The sequence below is a fragment of the Mobula hypostoma genome, chromosome 22 (genome assembly GCF_963921235.1).
Source record: "Mobula hypostoma chromosome 22, sMobHyp1.1, whole genome shotgun sequence".
Taxonomy (NCBI): domain Eukaryota; kingdom Metazoa; phylum Chordata; class Chondrichthyes; order Myliobatiformes; family Myliobatidae; genus Mobula; species Mobula hypostoma.
In genome coordinates, this window is record NC_086118.1 from 54,774,600 (window position 1) to 54,799,874 (window position 25,275).

A 25,275-nucleotide genomic window follows, 5' to 3' on the forward strand; every position below is an offset into this window, starting at 1 on the left:
GCTCAGGCAGCTATTAGTTAGCTAAATTTTAGCAGTAAATTGATAAGATTCCAATTACATGGGTAACCTAAGCAGTTCAGAATAATTATCCAGCATTTATTTTAAAGAGATTTGTTTACTTACTAATTTTCACATAATTTAAATGGAATTTATGGCTTTGATTGAAATTTAAAGCAAGTGCACATACATGTATGTGTTTATTTCTTTCACCTTTTCGTTACCTGTTTAGTTTGATGCCATAGTACTAATTCCTTCATCTAATTATTTTAACATGAAAATATTACTGAAACCAGTAGTGTCTTTTAAGTGAATTTTGAGAGTATAAATATTTAATGTCTGAAAGTTGTTGGTGATAATGAATTAGGTAATAGGATGCCAACAATTGTAGAGGATAATTTGGAGCTTTTTAAAAACAGTATTCTTAAAAAAAAGTTCATCTTTTAGACAAAAACTAATTGTCAATGGCCAATTGTTAAATATTTTAGCAAATTTTATAATTAATTTTAGTGTGTTGCTCCCTGAATTACATTGTATGTAAACATGTCAAGATAAAGGCTCGTATTTGAGCAACTATAGTCAGATTTCTTTCTTCATCACTGCATCCCAGCATCAAGTCATGAGCCTGTGTTTTGTTTGATCTTGGCACATGTAACTCGAACCATCTTCCATCCAATCAAATACCTTCACTAATTATCAAAGCATGCAGATAGATCAAAAGATAATTCAGCTAGGTGCTGCTGAAATTCAATAGAAGCTATTCCATACACATTTAGGGCAAACTCTACAGGTGCTTTGTGTTCCCGTTGATATACCTTTGAGTCGCTGCTCCAGCATCTTAGATTTTCTGAGCTCATGTTAAGTTTCTAACTGAACACACATCAACTTCTCAGCAGGAAATGTTTGCTTGATAATGCTGAGAGCTTTTATTGTGATCGTCCCTATTTTCTCATAAATATTTGAGGAGGAATTTTTCTGTTTTTAACAAAATTGTAAGTTCATTAATGATTTTGTATAATGCACTGTAAATAGAATGGAACTTGTTTAACATGTATTTAAGTGTTCCAGCTGTGTTTCTAAAGTTCAATGTTTTTATTTGAAGCTTTGACAATTTCATTTCCTTATTATGTGTCACCTGATCTCTGGATAGGTGGATGGTGTTCAGGGTTTCAGATTGGGCTTGGATTGTTTATTTTACTGTAGTTCAAATTAGTAACCTTTTCTCCTCCTGTGTATTGGTCAGTTTATTTTGAGCATGTTGAAAAGGAGTGGCTAAAGAGAATTTAAAACTATGACAGATGTAGGACGAGTTCTGTTCAACATTATCTCAAGCAAAACATTTATTACCTGACAAGCTAACTCAGCCTGTGCACAGAGAACCCACATATTTTAATCAAAAACAAATGGATCTTGAGTGTAGCTATATTCATTTGTACTTTGGATAATATCAAATTTCAAAGCATTTTATTTGCATAGTTTTTTTAATAAAATCTCAATCTCCTGCAATTGATGTTTTCCATGTAGATTGTCATGGTATGTCTGCTCTTTAGAGGAAGCAATTAAGTATTGAAATTGATTAGACTTTAAAAAGAGAAAGAAGAATATTTGGGAACTTGATATTTAAGTTGTTTTAATTTATGCCTGAAGTTGTTAACAATTTTGTTTAAATATAGGTGGAGCTTGGGCTGCAAGGTATGTTTTGAGGTACATCAAAAGTAAAAATCTAATTGCCAAATTTTGTACGTAGGACCACACTGGGTTTACTTTATAAACAAGGAAACAACCATCTTGCACCATCTCTTGTGCAGGATTTACTGGTGGTAGCCTGTTCTTGGAGCTTTGCCAGTCTGCTCATCAGCCAGCAGGCTCAGGATGGCACTCGTGTTTAACTTTTATTTCTGCATTTAAAACTATATGTTAAAGCAAGGATTGCAATCTCTGGTGCCAATCCATGTGCCAATCCTCACCGAATCAACCCCTCCATGTTTAATTTTAAATTACATATATACTTGCTTTAAAATTGTCTCCTTCTAAATGCTACTCCCAATATCTTCAAGTTTGAACAAAATTTAATCTAAATTGAAAAACTGCCTCTTCTCAAGAGACATGGGATTCTTTTTCACATGAACAGGTTTCAAACTGTGCACGTTTGTTCACTTGTCTGGAAGGTGTGACACATCACCACAGTAATATAATTAAGACCGACCTTTTGAATTTTCCAAAACTTGGGATATTTCCTTTCATCATCCTCTGAAGTTTTCTTTTGAAAATGGAAATACAAATAGAAACCATCAGTGTGTTAAATGTGTGCCTTCAATATGAATGTGGACAATAAACAAACCACTTGCTAACTTGAAATATGTTATCTTCTGTCTGTGGTTCAATGGATTAAGGAATTGATAACTGGGCACTGAACTATAAAGATTAAAAAACATCCTCTGGAGTAGTTTGTCTAACTTTGCAAAGGATGTTGTAGCTTTTAAGTATACGCAGGATTTCATCTATATGGGGATTTTTGAGAAGCTGGGTGGGTTCTTTACTGTATTTTTTAGGGAGAATTAAGAGGTGTTTAAAAACCATGAACACTTTTCATAAGAGCATATAGGGAGAAGCTGTTCCTTGAATCTTGAATGCATCGATATTTGGCAAAAGAACCAGCTATGAGCTAACAGTAGGCTTTATTTTAAAAAAGGTATGTGTTGTCAGCTGAAATGCATTGCCTACAAAGGTGATGGAAGCAGATTCAATCTCCTCTATCTATACCCATTATTATTTTATTCACCTCAATCATGTCCTCACTTCACCTCATCCACTCCCAGGAAATCAGACCTATTCTTTCTTTGTAACTGAAATGCTTGTTCCGAGGCGACACTCTGTTGAATCCCTTCTGCGTGTCCTCCAGCATTTATCACATTCTCGCTATGATGTGATAAGCAGAACTGCAGATGTTATTCCAGCTGAGGTCTGATCAATATTTCCCTGAGTTGGAGCATACCACCCTGTGCTTGTATTCAAAAAGGCCAGTGTCCCTTCGGCCACCTTAGCCATGTACCTGTTTGCTTTGCTACCATCAAGAAGTGTTGAACTTGCACAATAAGACCACCTCTTCTTCAATACTCCCTAGGACACAACTATGAGCACTCCCAAAATTCATCATTATCTCACATTTATTTGGATTAAGCTCCGTGTGTCACTTATTAGTCCATTTCAACAACACAGTTTTTAGCTTAAGACTACCCTCCACACTAGCAACAATTTCACCAGTCACTGATAAAAAATTGACAAACATCGTAGCTCCCAGCACCATCTTTTAATACAATATTGTAATTACCAGTAGAAATCCAGATTCAAACTCAAACTGCAATGAGCTTTTGTTGATGTTTTCCTTTATGCTTGGAATATGCCCTTGTATTTGGTACAGGTTGCCGATTTGGAAGATGCCATGCCGTAAATACCCTTGGTAATTACTGCAGTGCATTCTATAAATGATACTTTTGTATGCATAGCATATTGCCAATTGTACTGTTAAATTATTGTATTTAATCTATTGGCCAAAGCATCTGAATAACATTAAATAGAGAGAACACTTAAAACAAGGAAGAATTAATTTACAAATGAATATGTGCCATAAAATATTTTAAATTCAAAACCTGCCTATGAGAATCATGTAGTGTTCTCATAGCTGTCCTTATCGTAACCACCATTTGACTTGCCAGACATATTTCGATTATTAAATATAGTACCACATTAAGCTTATACGTGATGACAGTATGTGGTATTTTTCTGAATAAGATGGTAATCATTGCCCCCATGCTTCTGAACTACACATCTTGCATTCCTGAAATACTGATTACTGCTATTTTGTGGTTTTGTTACAGGCGAAGACACACGTACAGTGGCAAGGTAACATTATGTTTGTGTTTAACAAGACCCGCATATAGATTACATGAAGAAACTCTTGCTGTCAACAAAACTTTAAGATGAATAAGTGAAGGTGCTTAGTTTCTAAAGCAGAATTATCTCTTTTGGTTGGTATTAATAGTGAAAATTCTAATTTCATGTGATATATGTATGTATATTCATTACAGGCCATTATCCAGAGGAGGATAATTTATAGCATGAATATCTTAACTAATGTCAAATAAGCTTGCTGGTGTCTGAATGGAAGGAGGCAGCGTTATTCCATGTGTTATGTAAGCATTTTACTTTACCATGTAAGGTCTGAAGACTATAATATTGATAGCATCCAGATGGATTTTGGGTTGAAATCTTGGGCAAAAGTTACACTTCAGCAACTTTTTAGGTTTGAAAAATGCAAACTTTGTTTTTGAGGACAGCCTTCCTAGTTTACGTTCATCGTAAAAAGCCCATGGCTTTCCGAAGAATAATAAATTGGGAAAATGAATTGAAATGCTGCAAATCCATTGTGGAAACAAAGGAAATATTGTTTCAGGAAAATCAGATGGATTTCCAGAAGTTACACTTTATATTTAAGTAGTTTCACTCATAACAAGTATCCAATTTCACTATATAACAATAGTTACTTGAGTATTGTGGCACACATTTTGGTGAGCTAATTCATTGAGAAAGGAATATACAATGAAATAAAGTTGTGCCTTCCATTTCTAGGGCCACATTTTGGCGTGTTACCATAGGGAACAGCGAGAGATGAAACAAAGATGTGTCTGATGAGACAGTTATTCAGTTACCAATGAGTATGAAACAACAGTACAGAATTGATGCAACGATAAATTAGACTTTTTTTGCAGATAGATTTGGGTACAGCTGCAGAAGGATGCACCAATGTTTGATGAAGCATTAGGATTATAAAATAATTGAACAAAAAATCTATAATATGAAGTAGTGATATCTTAATGATTTTTATTTTCTGCATTATAACTTGGTCCTACTTACAAGTAGATATTTAATTTCCTTCACACACAAGTTAAATTAGGATCAATTGCTTTTGCTCTAAAGGTATTCAACATGTCTATTGTGAAGGAAGCTCATTTCATTTCTGTTGTTCAATTTGTTCTATACAATGAAAAATAAGAACTTGCATTATAAACTGTCATTGGAATCTTCCAAATATCCCAGATTATATGTATTGTATTCTTTTTTTTGATGTGTAGCAATATAGCAAATGTGTCAGCCAATCTGTATACCGCAAAGTATCACCAACAATAATCAGATGGTTTTAATATTGTTGAATGAAGGATAACTATAGGTCAGAACACCAGGGGATCATTGCTGCTCTTCATTAAAATGTTATGGCATCCTTATCGCTCTGAGAGGGCAACAGTGTGTAGTTTAATGCTTCATTTGGAAGATGGCATTAAGAGTACAGCATTATCTATGTTGAGCATTTGCATTTGTGGACAGTAGATTGGAACGTGCGTACACTAGTTAGTTATTTACTCCTTTGAGCTTGTTCCTTCATAGATAGCATGATGGCTAAACAGTGATCCAATTCCATGTACCTGCTTTTGGTCCTTAATATTTTAATATATTATAAGCCAGAGGTATTATTTTCATATTTATTTTCGTAGCCATGATGCCCAGAATTGCACTCAGTACTTCAGGTTTTAACTAACTTTGGCTTTGTAACTTGGAATCAGTAAAATAGGAACAGACGTTGTCTGTTTTGCCATGAAGTATTATCATGCCTGATCATCTCTCTCGATGCTTTTTCTATATATTCAAATGTCCTATTCTTTCTTTATGTGTTTTGAGGCCTTTACCTTCTATAAATATTCATTTTTGTAAATATTTTCAGCAACCTTGTAGCATCTATAGCCTTCACTGATATAAAATACCAGAGATCCATCACCATCTGAATGAGGAATCTTACCTATAAATCTCTTACTCAGTACTCTGAGACTTTGACATACTAGCTGGGAAAACTTTTTCCTTGTCTAGTACTGCAGGAGTTTTGTTTCAATTGGATCACCTTTTGTTCTTCTAAGTGCTATTGAATACAGAAATCTCTCTTCAAATGGTGGTCATGCCTACTCAAGAATTAGTTTGGTGAAACAGCGCTTCAAACCCTTTATGGCAAAAGTAACTTTTTTGAGATAAGGAGGCAGGATTACTGAGTACTGCAGGTGTGTTTTCACCAAGGCCTATACAATTATAGTAAGGCATCCTTACTCCATACTCAGTTCCTCTTGCTGTGAAAGCAAACATGCTATTTTATTTCACAAACGAGAAAATTTGCAGATGCAGAGCAATACACACAAAATGCTGGAGGAACTCAGCAGGCCAGGCAGCATCTATGGAAAAGGGTACAGTCGACATTTCAGGACGAGACATCGACTGTACCCTTTTCCATAGATGCTGCCTGGCCTGCTGGGTTCCTCCAGTATTTTTGTGTGTGATGCTGTTTTACTTCATATTTGTTTTCACCGACTGGTGTACACTAAAATCCAAGCTTCTTTGTACATAATTATTTCTCAATCTAACACCGGTTAAATAATATGGCTTTTTCCGTTTTTCCTGTGGAAATGGATATCTTCACATTTATCTACATTATACTGTCCACTTACTCAGCCTGTGTTTCAGGCAATCAGATTGAGAGGTCATTTGGGTTGCTGATTATGGTGTATTTTTTCCTGACCTTCCCATGAACTTTGTGTGTAAAAACTACCCCAAGTTTGTTTGGACCTCCTGCTCTGTCTCTTTTCACTATATGCAAGCGATTCAGTTACATCTTTCACCAGGGTCATGATAGATGAACTGTTATTTAATGAAGCTGAAATCCATTTTCTACTGCTTTGCTTTCGCCAACAAAGCTTAACGCATTATTCTATCTTAATATTCAAGTCTCTATACATATAATGAACAATTGTTATTCCCAATGCAGGATACTGTGCTAGATTAAACATTTGACCAATATCTCCATCTATTTCTTTCTTCTCATTCAGTTTCCTGCTCTGGTAAATAACTTGTTTTCAATTCCTTGAGCTTCAACGTATAGCCTCTTCTGAGAGAATTTGTTGGTTACTGTCAAGAATTAAGATTTGCAATCATTCCCTTGTTGATATTCCCAGAGTTTCGATGACTTTAATTAAGGCTTCAACAATGTAAATTGTAAACTTGCTCATGACATAAAGATAAGTAGAACGCTAAGTTGTGAACAAGAATATGGAGGTTCCAAAGCAGAGGTGTGTAAAACTAGAGGGCATTGATTTAATGTGTGAGGATCTAAGGAAGAATTTTTTTTTCATACCGAGGATGGTTAGAATGTGGAAAACACTACATGACGATGGTGAAGGTAGGTACACTCATAACATTTAAGTGTTTAGATAAGTACTTGAATCATCGAGGCATACAAGGCTAAGGACCAACTACTGGAAAGTGGGTTTAATCCAGATAGGTACTTGATAGCGTGGATAAGGTGGGCTGAAGGGCCTATTTCTGTGCTGTATGACACAATGATGAAAACATTATTGTAGGTAAATATGAACAAAAAGATGAGATTGTAATCAGAATGGCCATCATCTTATTAGGTGGTAGATTGGGCTTGAAGAGCCTCATGGCCTGCATTTCATCTGTGTGATTTATTATATGAGCAACCCTTATGAACCCAAGTTAATTCTCTGATTAGCTAAAAATGTTGAGATTTCAATAATTCAGTCCTTAGTTATAGAATTTTGTCATTTCCTAGCAGCAGGTGTTAGGCTAACTGATTTACAATTCCCCAGTTTCTCACCTGTCTTTCATAGAGAGCAGAATAAGGTGTGCCCTTTTACATTCTGTAGGGATTTCTCTCAAAGTTGGAGGATTTTGCAAGGTTTTATTTATTGTGACTGCAGTTTTTCCAATTCGGTGTCATTTCCCTGGCATGTCTCACATGCAATCCCTTCCTCTTCAGCAAAGACTTCTGCAGTCATTATTCTCCTAGTAGGTCACAGCACTCCCAGATTTTATTTTAATCCACAAGGTTAGAAATCATACTTGCTTTATAGTGCCAGTTGTAAGATTGGGTTTCGATTCTTGTTGCTGTTTGTCAGGAGTTTGTAGGTTGTCCTCATGACTGTGTGGGTGGTTTGATTTCCTCCCACATTCTAAAGACATACGGTTAGAGTTAGTGAGTTGTTGCATGTTGTGTTGGTGCTAGAAGCATGGCGACACAATGAAAAAAGGAAAGTTCATAACATTGATCCCTGGAGGAATTCCTTTAAAGTATCTCATTATCGTGACCACTTTTGGTGTTATGTGGTCAACTTCATATCCATACCATCAATGCCTCTTCAGTGCATTGGTTTCAACTTTACTGATAAGCCTCTTTTATGGCACCATATCAGAAGTCTTCTGGATGCCTATATACACCAGATTTACTACATTTCTCTTATCAAATCTATCTACTATCACATAAAAAACCGCGATGTGCTCAAGTTATTACTTCCACTCGTAAAACTTGTTCCACAAGCTTTAGAAAGTAGAATATCTAAAATAACTTTAATTTTCGATTTTTAAATGTAATTGTTGTTTGTGGAACAAGAACATCTAAGCACTTACTTCTCCAAAGGAGTTTGAAAGTAATCATTCTAAATATATAGGAATTGCTGCCGAAGTTTATATTAATTGGTTATTCCCACTTGCCCTCGAGAAGGAAGTGGTCGGCATTGAACTTTAGCTGTCCTTGTGTCAGGATTCTCCACAATACTGGTGGGGTTCCAGTTTTTAGGTCTTCTAAGAAATAGAAAGATTTCTTCCAAACTCTTTACTTTTCTCTCTCCTAATTATGTTTCTATTGAACAATCTCAATAAAGTAGCCTACCAGAGATCAAAATGTTCTTTTTGGAAGTGATTGTCTTGTCTGATAACCTGTAGAACTCTTTCATAGCTAAAATATTCTCTGACTTTTTAATGCAACTCATAACATGGGCTACGTTACCTTTAGAAAAGAAGATATTTATTGTACCTTTCACAATCCCAAAGTGCTTTACAGCCAACCTTTTTAATTTTATCACTCCTGTAGTGTAGTAAACATACCATTCCATTTTTGGATTGCATCCTCTCAGAAAAACAACTTGCCAGCTAACATGCAATCTGCTGGGAAAACTCCGTGTTGGTAGGAGACAAGAACAGGTCAAGCTGAGCCTCTGCATCAGGACTGAGATTGAAGAGGCAAAATGACCAGCACTGAGTGGAGAAAGGGAGTGGTAAGGAATAACTTTCAGGAGATTAGTATACTGAGGAGGGGTGGAAGATGATAGGCAGGTGGTATCAGTTAGGAGAGTTGAGCAGTGACGAAGTTGGAAGACTATGGCAGCTGTATAGAGACAGGGAAAGGGTGAAGCAATTTTCTTTAAAAAAAACAGATGAAGCAAGGAGGAGGGAGGGAAGTGTGAAAATGGGAGATGGCTGCTGGAGGGAGATAAGCAGGAACATTAGTCCTGTCTTCTGATATGTAAAGAGATGGGAACTGGAATCGTGAGAGGAGAAGGGAGAGGTGAAAAACAGTTGGAACAAGATTTGAGGTGGGGGGCTGAGAACAGGGATGAGAGGGTTACCTATGTGTGAAATTGGTCATTGGAACAGGACGAAGGGGACAGAGATGGGTAAAGGAGGGGCTGGGGGTGGGTGGGAAGAGGCACAGAAATAACAGTATGAAAGGATCATTAGGAGAAGGGGGAAAAGAATGAAAGGAAAACAAAGGAGAAAAAGAGGAAGGGTTGTCTAAAATTGGAAAACTTAATATTCATGCCATTGGATTGTATATCATTCAGGTGGAATATAAGATGTTGCTCTGACAGCTTGTAGTGGGCTTCATCATGGCAGTAGAGAGTACAAAGGATGGACAAGTCAATGTGGAAATAGGGAATGGAATTGAAATGTCCTGCAGCTGGGAATTTGGGATGGCTATTGCAGACTGAATGTAGGTGTTCTTTGAAACTACGCTTCGTCTTGTTGATGTTGAGGAAGCACAGCCTGCAGTGGACTAAGTTGGAGGAGATACATGTGAAAGGAAGGCCTGTTTTGGTTCATGGATGGACCTAGTATCATTAATTAATAGAAATATTGTCAAGACCCTGGTGGTAATTTTCCCACTCTTCTTCAATGTAGTGCTTAGGGACATCCACTTGAGAAGGTGCACACATTTCAATACATAGTCAGACCCTAAAGGTAACTTGTCTTGAGTGATTTTTTTTAATCACTTTGTTATAGTTACACTGGGGTTTCAATCTAAGTTTTGGTGCTCAAGATTTCACAGTCCAGAACTGAACTGAATTAATGAAAGCTTCTGAATTATACATCATCCACAATAAAAATTACTGTTTAAGATAATTTGGCAGGCATCCAAGTACAGCGCCTTTAAAAAGTATTCACTCCCCTTGGAAGTTTTCACATTTTATTGTTTTACAACATTGAATCACAGTGGACTTAATTTGGCTTTTTTAACACTGATTAACAGAAAGACTCTTTTGTGTTAAAGTGAAAACAGATCTCTACAAAGTGATCTAAATTAATTACAAATATAAATCATGAAATAATTGATTGCAGAAGTATTCAACCCCTTTAATTTGACACACCAAATCATCAGTGGTAGAGCCATTTGATTTTAGAAGTCACATAATTAGTTAAATGGAGATCTGTTTTTGGAGAGATGGGAGAGACTGCACATACAACAACTGTGGCCCAGGTGCTTCACCAGTCGCAGCTTTATGGGAAAGTGACAAAGAGAAAGCCAATGTTGAAAAACCTCACATGAAATCTTTGCTAGAGTTTGCCAGGAGCCATGTGGGAGACTCTGAAGTCGGCTGGAAGAAGGCTCTATGCTCTGATGAAACCACAATTCAGCTTTCTGGCCATCAGACTAAACGCTATGTTTGGCATAAGTCAAGTACCACATATCATCAAAAACACACCATCCCTGCTGTGAAACATGGTGGTGGCTGCATCATGCCGTGGGGATCCTTTATTGAAGCAGGTCCTGGAAGGCTTGTGAAGGCAAAGAGTAAAAATGAATGCAGCAAAATACAGGGAAATCCTGAGTCTGCAAGAGAACTGTGACTTGGGAGATCTGTTTTCCAGCAAGACAATGACCCAAGCTTAAAGCCGGCTACACAGGAATGGCTTAAAAACAACAAAGTTAATGTCCTGGAGTGGCCAAGTCATATCCATACCTCAATCCAATTGGGAATTGTGGCAGGTCTTGAAAAGGGCTGTTCATTCACTATCCCATGCAATCTAACAGAGTTTGAGCAGTTTTGTAGAGAAGAATGGGGAAATGTTGCAGTGTCCAGATGTGCAATGCAGATAGAGACTTATCCACACAGACTCAAGGCTGTAATGGCTGCCATAGGTGCATCTGTTAAACACTGACTTGAAGGGGATGAATACTTATGCAATCAATTATTTTGTGTTTTATATTTGTAATTAATTTATATCACTTTGTAGAGATCTGTTTTCACTTTGACACAAAAGAGTTTTTTTGTTGATCAGTATCAAAAAAAGTCAAATTAAATCCTCTGCATTTCAATGATTGGAGTAAGGTGCAGACACAGTAGAAGCATCCTCACGCCAGTCTGATGGAGAGCTCTACAAAGCAGGAAGTTTTTCAACAGGAGTGTTTGATACGGCGCAGGCATAGTAGAAGCACTCCTGCACATATCCAGTGAAGAGCTTTAAAAACCCAGTCTCCATAAAAGAGAGGTACCATCTACAGGAGCAGTTGTTGTGGGAGTTGTCTGATCAAAGTGGTAAGGCTTTGGTGAGAACATGCGGAGGCAAGGTAAATAGATAAGTTCATTACTTATTTCTTTTTTATTATTTAACTCTTGAGAGAATAGAGGGTATGTCTACAGGGCCAGTGTTCTGTTTTGTGTATCAGATATGAGATTTCTGGGAGACTACCAGCATCCCTGGTTGCCACATCTGCACCAGGTGCATCAAGATGCTGCTCCTTAGAGACCATGTTGGGGAACTGGAGCTGCAGCCTGATGACCTTCGGCTTGTTAGGGAAAGTGAAGAGGTGATATACAGGGAGGTAGTCACCCCAAGGCTACAGGAGATGGATAAATGGGTGACTGTCATGATAGGGAAGGGAAAACATCAGATAGTGGAGAGTACCTTTGTGGCTGTCCCCTTCAGCAATAAGTACTCTATTTTGAGTACTGTTGGTGGGGGGGTGGACCTACCTTGGGGAAGCAACAGCAGCCATGCCTCAGGCACTGAGTCTGGCCCTATGGTTCAGAAGGGTAGGGAACAGAAGAGGATGGCAGCAGTAATCGGGGACTGTATAGTTAGGGGGACAGTTAGGCGATTTTGTGGATGCAAAAAAGAAACGCGGGTGGTAGTTTGCTTCGCAGGTGTCAGGGTCTGCAATATTTCTGATTGTGTCCACAATATCCTAAAAATGGGGGTGAGCAGCCAGAAGTCGTGGTACATATTGGTGCCAACAACATAGGTGGAAAAAGGAGTACGTTGTGGAATACAGGGAGTTAGGAAGGAAGCTGAGAAGCATGACCTCAAGGATAGTAAACTTGGGACTGCTGCCTGTGCCACATGACAGTGAGGATAGGAATAGAATGATATGGCAGAAAAATCTGTGGCTGAAGAATTGGAGCAGGGGACAGGGGTTCAGATTTCTGGATAATTGGGACCTCCTTTGGGTCAGGTGTGATCTGTACAAAAGGAACAAGTTGCACTTGAATCCGAGCGAGACCGATATTCTTGCAGGCAGGTTTACTAAATATGTTGGGAGGGATTTAAACTAATATGGCAGGGGAATCAGTATGATAGACCTGATGATGAGCCAGCAGGTTTAAAGTAGATGATGGGTGTAACATGAATGTAAAGAAGGACAAGTCAGTGGTTGGGTACAAATGCAGACAGAGCAAAGAGTTAAATTGTACCACAGAAACAAAATTCAAAAGGGCGAAGAATGCAGGACTGAAGGTGCTGTATTTAAATGTGCGCAGCATTCAGAATGAAGTGGACAAACTCGTGGTGCAATTAGAGATTGGTCAGTATGACGTTGTGGGCATCACTGAGTCGTGGCTGAAAGAAGCCATAGTTGGAAGCTTAACATCAAAGGATATACTTTGTATCAAAAGGGCAGGCTTGAAGGTATAGGCGGTGGTGTGGCTCTGTTGAGATGGAATTACATCCTTAGAAAGAGGCGACATGGGGTCAGAAAATGTTGAATCTTTGTGGGTGGAGTTAAAAAAAGTATAAGAGAGAAAAAAACATTGTGGGAATCATATATAGGCCTCCAAATAGTAGCCTAGATGTGGGGTTGAGATTGCAAAGGGAGCTAAAAAAAAAAGGCATGTAATGGGGGACTTCAATATGCAAGGGATTGGGAAAATCAGGTTGGTGCCGAATCGCAAGAGAGGGAGTTTGTTGAATGCCTAAGAGATGGCTTTTTAAGAGCAGCTTGTGCTTGAGCCTATGAGGGGAAAGGCTATCTTAGATTTGGTGTTGTGTAATAACCCAAATCTTATCAGGGAGCTTAATGTAAAGGAACCCTTAGGAGGCAGTGATCATAATATGATTGAATTCATACTGCAATTGAGAGGAAGAAGCATAAGTCACACGTATCAGTATCAAAATGAAATAAAGAGAGTTACAGAGGCATGAGAGAGGAGCTTGCCAAGGTGGATTGAAGGAAGATACTGGTGGGGATGACAGCAGAGCAGAGATGGCTGAAGTTTCTGGGAATAGTTCACAAAACACAGGATAGATATGTCCTACAGAAGTTGGATGATTGGGAAACTTTTAAAATCCAACAAAATGCAACTAGAAAAGCTATAAGAAGGGAAAAGATGAAATATGAGGGCAGATTAGCCAATGATATAAAGCAGGATACCAAAAGTTTTTCAGTTATATAAGTAGTAAAAGGGAGGTGAGAGCTGATATTGGATCACTGGTAAATGATGCTGGTGAGGTAATAATGGGGGACAGATTCTCCACTCTCTGCCTAAAGAAATTCCTCCTAATCTCCGTTCTAAAGGGCACCCCTCTATTCTGAGGCTATGTCCTCTTGTCTTAGACTCTCCCATCTTGGGAAACATCCTCTCCACATCCACTCTGTTGAGCCCTTTCACTATTTAATAGGTTTCTATGAGGTGACCCCTCATTCTTCAGAATTCTAGTGAATACAGGTCCAGGGTCATCAAACGATCTTCATGTGAGAAGCCTTTCAATCTTGGAATAATTTTCGTGAATCTCCTTTGAACCATCTCCAGTTTCAGCACATTTTTCTAAGAAAAGGGGCCCAAATCTCTTCACAGTATTCCAAGTGAGGCCTCACCAGAGCTTCATAAAGTTTCAGCATTACATCTTTGCTTTTATATTTTATTCCTCTTGAAATGAATGCTAATATTCCACTTGCCTTCCTCACCACAGACTCAACCTGTAAATTAACCTTTCGGGAATCCTGCACAAGGACTCCCAAGTCCATTTGCGTCTCAGTTTTTAGTATTTTCTCTCCATTTAGAAAATAGTCAACTCTTTAATTTCTTCTGCCAAGATTCATGACCATACAGTTCCCAAGACTAAAGTCTACTTTGCCATTGGATATTTTTCTTCAAACTCTACACATGCAGTAGATGGTTCCCTAGAATTTAGTTTGTTTTCAAAAAATGTTAGTGAACTGATTCAGACCATACTGGGCATATTGCAAACTTTCCATGTTTTTATTAATTACCAAAAATTTGCCCCCTTGATAAATTTAGATGAGCTAAATCTCCAGTTAAATGTTTCCAAAATCAAAGCAACTCTTTTCAACAGCTTTTAATAAGCTCTTTGAATCCTGACTTCATTAATTTCCATGTCTGCCACCTGCAGGAGATAACACAACCAATATAAATTCACTGCTGCTAATTGTAAGGACAGATGAATTTAAAGCAATGCAGGTTTTAATGAATCTGGAAAGTGCAAATAAGGCATAATTTTATGTAAACGTATAGAAACAAACAGCGCAGGAATAGGCCCTTTGGCCCATCATGTCTGCACCGACCATGATGCCAAATTAAGCTAATCTCAGATGCCTGCATATGTCCATATCTCTCTATTTATGTGCCTGTCTAAATACTGTGCCCCTTAAACTTTAGTTACTTAATCTGCTTCCACCACTTTCCACTAGTGGTGAATTCCAGTCACCCATCACTCTCTGTGTTTAAAAAAAACTGCAAATTTCCCTGAAACTTCCTCCTCTCATTTTAAATGTATATCTCCTAATATTTGACCTTTTCACTCTGGGACCACTGGGGGTGGAGTGAGTGGGGTGGAGGAGCATTTGCCTATATATGCATCACTTAATTTTGTATATTTTTATCGAATTGCCACTCATGCTACAGAGGAAAGAGTACAAGTTTATTCAAGCTCTTCTTTTCAGTAATACACTTTAATCCAGGTAATATCCTGGTGAATCTCTTCTGCATCTTCTCCAAGACATCCATATCCTTCATCTCAAATATTCTCTTAAAATGCATGAGATCCTGCAACTCGTTGTGCAGACTTGCTGATATGGGCAGCTGGGGTAATCAGTTTGCTATGGGGGAAAATTGTGATGATACAGTGCTACTTTATGAGATCCTTATAATGTGAAAAGGTTATGTAAAGTTAACATCTTGTGTCCTCCAGAGTTGTCACAGGTCTCTTGGTGGCCTCCTTCACTAGTCCCCTTCTTCCACGTTCACTTCATTTTTGAGGACGGCCTGCTCTGGGCAGATTTACAGTTGTGACATATTCTTTCCATCTCTTGATAATTGACTTAACTGGGATATTCAGTAACTTGGAAATTTTCTTGTGTCCATCTCCTGACTTGTGCTTTCCAATAACCTTTTTGTGGAGTTTCTTGGAGTGTTCTTTTGTCTTCATGATGCAGTTTTTTTTGCCAGGATACTGACTCACCAGCTGTTGGACCTTCCAGATACAGGTATATTTTTACTACAATCAATTGAAACACCTTGATTGCACACAGATCTTCAAAAGCAATACAAAATTGCCTAAATTATAATTGAAATTTATTTCTATTTTTAAAATTATTGATTGGTTGAGATACAGTGCAGAGTAAGACCTTTGCCCTTTTGAGCCACGCTGTCCAGCGATTCTCCAGTTCAATGCAAGCCTAATCAGGGGACACTTTACAATAACCAATTAACTTAACCTACTGGTTTGTCTTTGGACTGTGAGAGGAAACCGGAGCACCTGGAAGGAACCCATATGGAGAACATACAAACTCCTTACAGGCATTGGGTGGAAATGAACCAGGGTTGCTGGTACTCTGAAACATTGTGCTAGCCACTACACTACCATGCTGCATCTTTAAAAACTGGGCACAGGCCAACTTCAAAACACTCTCATTTAGGGTATTTATCTTTTAAAGTTTTATCCATAAACAAAATTGGTGATATTCTGAAACCACAAATTTACCTTTAAAATAATCAGTTAAACAGTGTTTGGCTGAATACAGAAACTTCAATACTTCAAATTAATTTGGTCATTGCTGTTGAAGAGAGTGTTAGCATCTTCCAGAGGTGGCAGTGTAACAATCATACACTACTTTTCAGTTCTAGAACTCCATTCCTCAATAGTTTTCTTGCCTTTTCTCCTTCTTTCCCTTTATCTTTTCCTTCCCCTCTTTCACTCTGTCTTTTTTTGACTCCACCCTCTCCCCCCCCTTAAATAAACTTGCTTAAAACAACCTCTTTGACAAGTGTTCCCACTTCTACTTAGTTTGCCCTTTGGATTATTTCTATTAATTTTTCAAGGATTGGACATTGCTGCCAAGGCCAGTATAATCATCGGCATGTCATTGCTCTTAGGAAAGCAAAGGCAATCCGCAAGACATTGCAATTCTAGAAACATAGAAAACCTACAGCACAATACAGGCCTTTCGGCCCACAAAGTTGTGCTGAACGTGCCTTTACCCATAGCCCTCTATTTTTCTAAGCTCCATGTACCTATCCAGGAATCTCTTAAAAGACCCTATCGTATCTGCCTCCACCACTGCCACCGGCAGCCCATCCCACGCACTCACCGCTCTCTGTGTAAAAAAAAACTTACCCCTGACATCTCCTCTGTACCTCCTTCCAAGCACCTTAAAACTATGCCCTCTCGTGCTAGCCATTTCAGCCCTGAGAAAAAGTCTCTGACTATCCACACGATCAATGCCTCTCATTATCCTGTACTCCTCTATCAGGTCCTCTCATCCTCTGTCGCTCCAAGGAGAAAAGGCCAAGTTCACTCAACCTATTCTCATAAGGCATGCTCCCCAATCCAGGCAACATCCTCGTAAATCTCTGCACCCTTTCTATGGTTTCCACATCCTTCCTGTAGTGAGACGACTAGAATTGAGCACAGCACTCTAAGTGTGGTCTGACCAGGGTCCTATATAGCTGCAACATTGCCTCTCGGCTCTTAAACTCAATCCCACAGTTGATGAAGGCCAATGCACCTTCTTAACCACAGAGTCAACCTGCACAGCAGCTTTGAGTGTCCTATGGGCTCGGACCCCAAGATCCCTCTGATCCTCCACACTGCCAAGAGTCTTACCATTAATTCTATATCCTGCCGTTACATTTGACATCTCATAATGAACCATCTCACACTTATCTGGGTTGAACTCCAGTTCTGCATCCTATCAATGTCCCGCTGTAACCTCTGACAGTCCTCTACACTATCCACAACACCCCCAACCTTTGTGTCATCAGCAAATTTACTAACCCATCCCTGCACTTCCTCATCCAGGTCATTTATAAAAATCACAAAGAGTAGGGGTCCCAGAACAGAGCTCTAAGGCACACCACTGGTCACCGAGCTCCATGTAGAATATGACCCATCTACAACAACTCTTTGCCTTCTGTGGGCAAGCCAGTTCTGGATCCACAAAGCAATGTGCCCTTGGATCCCATGCCTCCTTACTTTCTCAATAAACCTTGCATAGGGTACCTTATCAAATGCCTTGCTGAAATCCATATACACTACATCTGTTGTCTAGATTTACAACAGCCTTTGTACACCATGGTTCCTGTACGCTACCATCCTTTCTCTGTCTCATTGGAACGTACCTAATCAGAAGCCCACGCAAATATCCCCCGAACATTTGCCACATTTCTTCTGTATGTTTCCCTGAGAACTTCTGTTTCCAATTTATGCTTCCAAATTCCTGCCTGATAGCCTCATATTTCCCCTTACTCCAATTAAATGTTTCCCTAACTTGTCTGTTCCTATCCCTCCCCAATGCTATGGTAAAGGATGTAGAATTGTGGTCACTATCTCCAAAATGCTCTCCCACTGAGAGACTTGACACCTGACCAGGTTCATTTCCCAATACCAGATTAAGTACAGCCTCTCGTCTTGTAGGCATATCTATATATTGTGTCAAGAAACCTTCCTGAACACACCTAACAAACTCCACCCCATCTAAACCCATCACTCCAGGGAGATGCCAATCAATATTTGGGAAATTAAAATCTCCCACCACAACAACCCTGTTATTATTACACCTTTGCAGAATCTGTCTCCCTATCTACTCCTCGATGTCCCTGTTACTATTGGGTGGTCTATAAAAAACACCCAGTAGAGTTATTGACCCCTTCCTATTCCTAACTTCCACACACAGAGACTCTGTAGACAACCCCTCCATGGCTTCCTCCTTTTCTGCAGCCGTGACACAATCCCTGTTCAACATTGCCACGCCCCCACCTCTTTTGCCTCTCTCCCTGTCCTTTTGAAACATATAAAGCCTGGCACTTGAAGTAGTCATTCCTGCCCCTGCACCATCCAAGTCTCTGTAATGGCCACAACATCATAGCTCCAAGTGCTGATCCACGCTCTAAGTCATCCACTTTGTTCATAATACTCCTCGCATTAAAATAAACACATCTTAAACTATCGGTCTGAGTGCGTACCTTCTCTATCAACTGCCTATCCTCGCTTTCTCACTGTCTCCAAGCTTTCTCTATTTGTGAGCCAACCTCCCTTTCCTCTATCGCAGCAGTTTGGTTCCCACCCCCCAGCAATTCTAGTTTAAACTCTCCCCAGTAACCTTAGCAAACCTCCCTGCTAGGATATTGGTCCTCCTGGGATTCAAATTCCAAATGGGATTGCCGCAAGACAGATTGGGCAGTTTGAAGCTAGCTATCCATAAGTTGCTTTGGACCCAGCAGAAATGTACACTACCTAAATCTGTGACTCTCCTGGTGTAGAGTACTTGAACGGAAGTGTTGGTGATGGGTTTCTGCCAAGATGTCAAATTTAGCCAGCAGCGCCTCTTTTAGGTCAGGATAGTTGTTGTACCTCTCTTCATCCACTACAGTGTAGGCTTTGAAAGCTTTACCTGTTAGTAAGGGCACTAGCTTGCAGGCCCACTCCTCCTCAAGCTTTGGCGTTCCTCCTTAAAAGCATCACTTCTCTTCTACTGCGTAGACAAAAGTCTTTGAACAGATCCTCTCAGGAGCTTTCAGAGATGGTGTCACTTGAAGGTCTTTATTCTTCTGCCCTGAATTTAGCCCTGGGCTAATGTTTTTCCTCCTGTGAGGTCTCCGCTGTTTCGCAGGACTTACTTCATTTTTAGCCTCAGGGCTTACTGAATTGGGGCAGCAATCCCACTCTACTCTGAGTTAAATGCGACTGGCCATCCATCTGTTACATGCGTTATGACCAAAAGAAAAAAATAGCTGGAGTTGATAAACACTTTAGTGCAAAGGTGTTTATTAGGTGCATCAAATATCAAACTTAAAAATAATAGCAAAAATAGTGCAAAGAAAGCAGCCAATATTTTCAAAATGCTATCTACCAGAAAACCCAATAATAGCGCCAAACTTATTTTCTTGTCCAGTCTGAACTCCTGTCAGTCTCCCTCCCTCTCCCTCCCTCTGCCCCCCCTCTCTTCCCCCCCTCTCCCTCCCTTCTCCTCCATCCCCCCCCCCACAGAGGGCAAAGAACCTTGTTTTATTTGGCACCAGGACATACCATCTTTAATTATTCACAAGGTTAAGACTACACATGAATTAGAATATGATGCACCCACAATGTAGTTAAAATCATATTACAAAATAAACAGAAGTATCCACATTAAATACAGTATGCAAACAACAAATACACATTCACATTCCTAAAGAGATGGAATATTCCATCGTGTAGGGTGGCAAAGGCATCATGAAGTTACCCTGAGCACTTGTTTTAGGACTCATTATGAGAATGTACCAGGGAAGACATTGAAGTGCGTACACTCAGCGCAATGACAGCAGAGGAGAAGGCAATGTTTGTGTGTGTGTGTGTGTGTGTGTGTGTGTGTGTGTTAAGGAGTATGTTTACCGAGTGCTCACCGTCACAGCCTGCTTTGGTGAGTAGTGTAGAGGAACTTGCAGCGAGCAGCACTAGGTATATGATCAGATGCCAGCCTAGTGAAGCTGCATGCAAGGGTGCTTGCATGCTTAACATCAAAATCAGCATGCACTAGACAGAACTAAACAATCATGCAGCCAGTGAATAGGATCAAAGTTTGGTACATCTACCACTAGTCATGAAACGTGGCAGTTAATTAAATATCTAATGGGATGAGAATGTAAGGAAATTCCTTAGCGATGCTAGTGCCCAGGTCATGGGAACAAAATTGCAGGCAATTAGATTCACTATGTGTGATAACAATATGTACATGGGAGCTATAGATTTAGCAAAAACCACTGGACCAGTCAACAATGCAGGTGTAGTGATGAAGACTTGCACTCCTGAACGAGCGGCACCTCTAGCCACATACATCAAAGTTGCTGGTGAACGCAGCAGGCCAAGCAGCATCTATAGGAAGAGGCGCAGTCGACGTTTCAGGCCGAGACCCTTCGTCAGGACTAACTGAAGGAAGAGTGAGTAAGGGATTTGAAAGCTGGAGGGGGAGGGGGAGATGCAAAATGATAGGAGAAGACAGAAGGGGGAGGGATAGAGCCGAGAGCTGGACAGGTGATAGGCAAAAGGGGATACAAGAGGATCATGGGACAGGAGGTCCAGGAAGAAAGACAAGGAGGGGGGAGACGACAGTGAATTGAATTGAATTGACTTTATTTCCTACATCCTTCACATACATGAGTAAAAATCTTTATGTTACATCTCCATCTAAATGTGCAATGTGCAATCACAGTAATTTATAATAATTATAATAAACAGAGCAGTCAACGTAACATAGAAATACATTCAAATCAGTGTGAGTTAATCAGTCTGACAGCCTGGTGAAAGAGGCTGTTCTGGAGCCTGTTGGTTCTGGCTTTTAAGCTGTGGTACCGTTTCCTGGAAGGTATTAGCTGGAATAGATTGTGGTTGGGGTGACTCGGGTCCCCAATGATCCTTTGGGCCCTTTTTTCACACCTGTCTTTGTAAATGTCCTGAATCATGGGACGTTCACAACTACAGATGCGCTGGGCTGTCCACACCACTCTCTGCAGAATCCTGCGATTAAAGGAGGTACAGCTCCTATACCCGGCAGTGATGCAGCCAGTCAGGATGCTCTCAATTGTACTCCTGTAGAAAGTTCTCAGGATTTGGGGCCCCATACCAAACTTCCTTAACCGTCTGAGGTAAAAGAGGCGCTGTGGTGCCTTTTTCACCATCACGGCTGGTGTGTACAGACCACGTGAGGTCTTTGGTGATGTGGATGCCGAGGAACTTAAAGCTGTTCACCCTCTCAACCCCAGATCCATTGATGTCGACAAGGGTTAGCCTGTTGCAGTGCAGTCACAACACTGACACATCTCTTACAAAGTAGAAAATTTCCCACAAATGGTATGAGAAATCCACCAGCTAATTCCTGCTCAGATAGTCTACTTTTTAATTACCAGCAAACTAAATTGAAAACCTCCTTAGTCTGTGTCAGGTATAGATTTATGATCAGAGGCAGGACATTTGGAGGGAACTTTTTCACACAAAGGATGGTTAGAGTCTGGAGAACATGCATGAAGAGACGGTGAATGCTGATTTTCATGTGGCACTTAAGTATTTGACTTGCCAAGCAAAGAATACTATGAATCCAATGCAAGCGAGTAGGATTATGGCAGATGGGTACCATGGATGGCATGGGGCCAAAGGAACTACAAACCCCATTTCCAGAAAAGTTGGGATATTTTCCAAAATGCAATAAAAACAAAAATCTGTGATATGTTAATTCACGTGAACCTTTATTTAACTGACAAAAGTACAATGAAAAGATTTTCAATAGTTTTACTGACCAACTTAATTGTATTTTGTAAATATACACAAATTTAGAATTTGATGGCTGCAACACACTCAACAAAAGTTGGGACAGAGTTAAAATAAGATTGAAAAGTGCACAGAATATTCAAGTAACATCGGTTTGGAAGACTCCACATTAAGTAGGCTAATTGGTAGCAGGTGAGGTATCATGGCTGGGTATAAAAGTAGCGTCCATCAAAGGCTCAGTCTTTGCGAGCAAGGATGGGTCGTGGCTCATCCCCTTGTGCCAAAATTTGTGAGAGAATTGTTAGTCAGTTCAAAAGGAACATTTCTCAATACAAGATTGCAGAGAATTTAGATCTTTCAACATCTACAGTACATAATATTGTGAAAAGATTCAGGGAATTCAAAGTCATCTCAGTGCGTAAAGCGCAAGGTCAGAAACCACTGTTGAATGCGTGTGATCTTCGAGTCCTCAGGCGGCACTGCCTAAGAAACCATCATGCTACTGTGACAATTATAGCCACCTGGGCTCGGGAGTACTTCGGAAAACCATTGTCACTCAACACAGTCCGTCACTGCATCCAGAAATGCAACTTGAAACTGTATTATGCAAGGAGGAAGCCATACATCAACTCTATGCAGAAATGCCGGCGAGTTCTCTGGGCCCGAGCTCATCTCAGATGGACCGAAAGACTGTGGAACCGTGTGCTGTGGTCAAATGAGTCCACATTTCAGCTAGTTTTCGGGAAAAAACGGGTGTCGAGTTCTCTGTGCCAAAGATGAAAATGACCATCCAGATTGTTATCAGCGAAAGGTGCAAAAGCCAGCATCTGTGATGGTATGGGGGTGCATCAGTGCCCACGGCATGGGTGAGTTGCATGTATGTGAAGGTACCATTGACTCTGAGGCGTATATTAGGATTTTAGAGAGACATATGTTGCCATCAAGGCGACGTCTCTTCCTGGGACGTCCATGCTTATTTCAGCAGGACAATGTCAGACCACATGCTGCACGGGCTACAACCGCGTGGCTTTGTAGACACAGAGTGCGTGTGCTTGACTGGCCTGTTGCCAGTCCAGATCTGTGTCCTATTGTAAATGTATGGCGCATCACAAAGAGGAGAATCAGACAACGGAGACCACGGACTGTTGAGCAGCTGAAGTCCTATATCAAGCAAGAATGGACAAAATTTCCAATTGCAAATCTACTACAATTAGTATCCTCAGTTCCAAAACGATTAAAAAGTGTTATTAAAAGGAAAGGTGATGTAACACAATGGTAAACATGCCTCTGTCCCAACTTTTGTTGAGTGTGTTGCAGCCATCAAATGTCTAAATTTGTGTATGTTTACAAAATACAATTAAGTTGGTCAGTAAAACTATTAAAAATCTTTTCTTTGTGCTTTTGTCAGTTAAATAAAGGTTCACGTGAATTAACATATCACAGGTTTTTGTTTTTATTGCATTTTGGAAAATATCCCAACTTTTTTGGAAATGGGGTTTGTATTTCTCTGCTATATACCTTGCGTGAAGGAAGGTGTCTGTCGATGTTGAAGGTTAATCATATTCATCCTAGCCATAGGATACTGTAGGAGTTGACCTTGGCCCAACTATCTCAGCTGCTTCATTAGTAATCTTCCTTTCAACTTAAATTTAAAAATGGTGGTATCAGTGATTGTAGAAGTATTCAATTCCATTTACAACACCTCAGCAAATGAAGCAGCCCATGCTTGCCTGCAACATTCAGGCATGTGTTCATTCATTACTATCTTCAACAAGGGAAAGTCTCATCACCTACCATGACATTCAGTGTCATTACTGTTGCCGGTCCTCAACTGTGGGGTTCATTGTCAACCAGGAATCCAAATAAGTGGTATCACAGGTTAGTAGGTTAATTGATCATATTGGTTTAATTGGACAGTGCAGGCTCATTGGGTCAGAAGGATCTGTTACTAAGCTGTAATGCTAAATAAAAATTAAAATAAAAAGATCACATAAATGCAAGATAGACTGTTGGGAATAACACACCTCCATGTTGACCTTCTATCATCTACATGATGTATCTCAGGCGCATGTTAGAATACTCTTCATTTGCTTTCAGTGCAGAACTGACAACTCAGTAAACCTCAGTGCTGTTGTTGTGTGAGTGAAGTCACTGGAGACTTATGTGCCAGACATCAAAGGACAACTCCATATTTACAATGTATGGACAATACTTTCTTTGAAACTACATACAACCTTCACACCTCCCCATTCGCATCCACACCACAGACATTATTGTCTGGTCTCGGATCTACAGCTTTTAGGAACCCATTGTTAGGAGCTGCACTCTAAATTAAAAACACAATACATTTTCAGATGTGAAGATTGGTAGCCAAAGTCAATTGCTAAATGTCCTAAATCCAAAAGTCGCTCTAACAAATGCCATTCAGTACAAAGCAGCTCACTTGATTGGCACTCCATCATCCACTTTAATTAGCATTAGTCCACACCATTTCTGCAGAGGGTCTTTTGTGTGGACCATGTACAAAATGCAAAACATTTATTTTCCCCGGCTATTCCAACTGCATGTCCTAATATTACCTACCACAATAATGAGCAAGAGCATCAGGTGCATGGGAGCTCTACTAGTAGCGGGATTCTTTAAAGCAAGGGTTCCCAACCTTTTTTTATGCCATGGATCCCAACCATTTACTGAGGGCTTCGTGGGGTCCCGGTGGGGAATCCCTGTTTTAAAGTTATGTACCTTTCTGACTTGTAATATATTGCCAGTCTTTCATTAATTGTTGGATTGAAACCTAACAGTTCTCTTCGCACCATCACTGTGGCAAGTGCCTTCTCCAAGGAGCTGCAACAGTTCAAGAAAGTACCTCACCACCACCTCAAGGATAATTAAGGGTGGACAATAACTGAGATCTCACTGATGACATCCAGATCTCAAAACAGAGTTTTAAAGAATCATATGGAGTGAACTGATTTGGTTGAAGTGATGTGAAGTTTATGTAATGGTGATCTTAGAAAGTTGAGATTGATTATCCTGTGATTCTTCTGGCTTTGTGTCTTGCTCAACCACAACTGAGGATATTGATGTTTGCAGTGCTACCTCCACTTGTTAGTTTAACAGTTTACTTTGATT

The 25,275-nt window shown here is 39.8% G+C and overlaps 1 protein-coding gene across 4 annotated transcripts in view; it reads left to right on the top strand.

Moving 5' to 3' along the window:
- Nucleotides 1-25,275, top strand: part of cep112 (centrosomal protein 112) — a 553,075-nt gene that overhangs the window by 60,281 nt on the left and 467,519 nt on the right. For all 4 annotated transcript variants that reach the window (XM_063030627.1, XM_063030631.1, XM_063030630.1 and 1 more), the window contains exon 5: nt 3,876-3,900. In XM_063030627.1, coding sequence (XP_062886697.1) covers nt 3,876-3,900 — 25 coding nt within the window. The remainder of the gene's footprint in view (nt 1-3,875; nt 3,901-25,275) is intronic.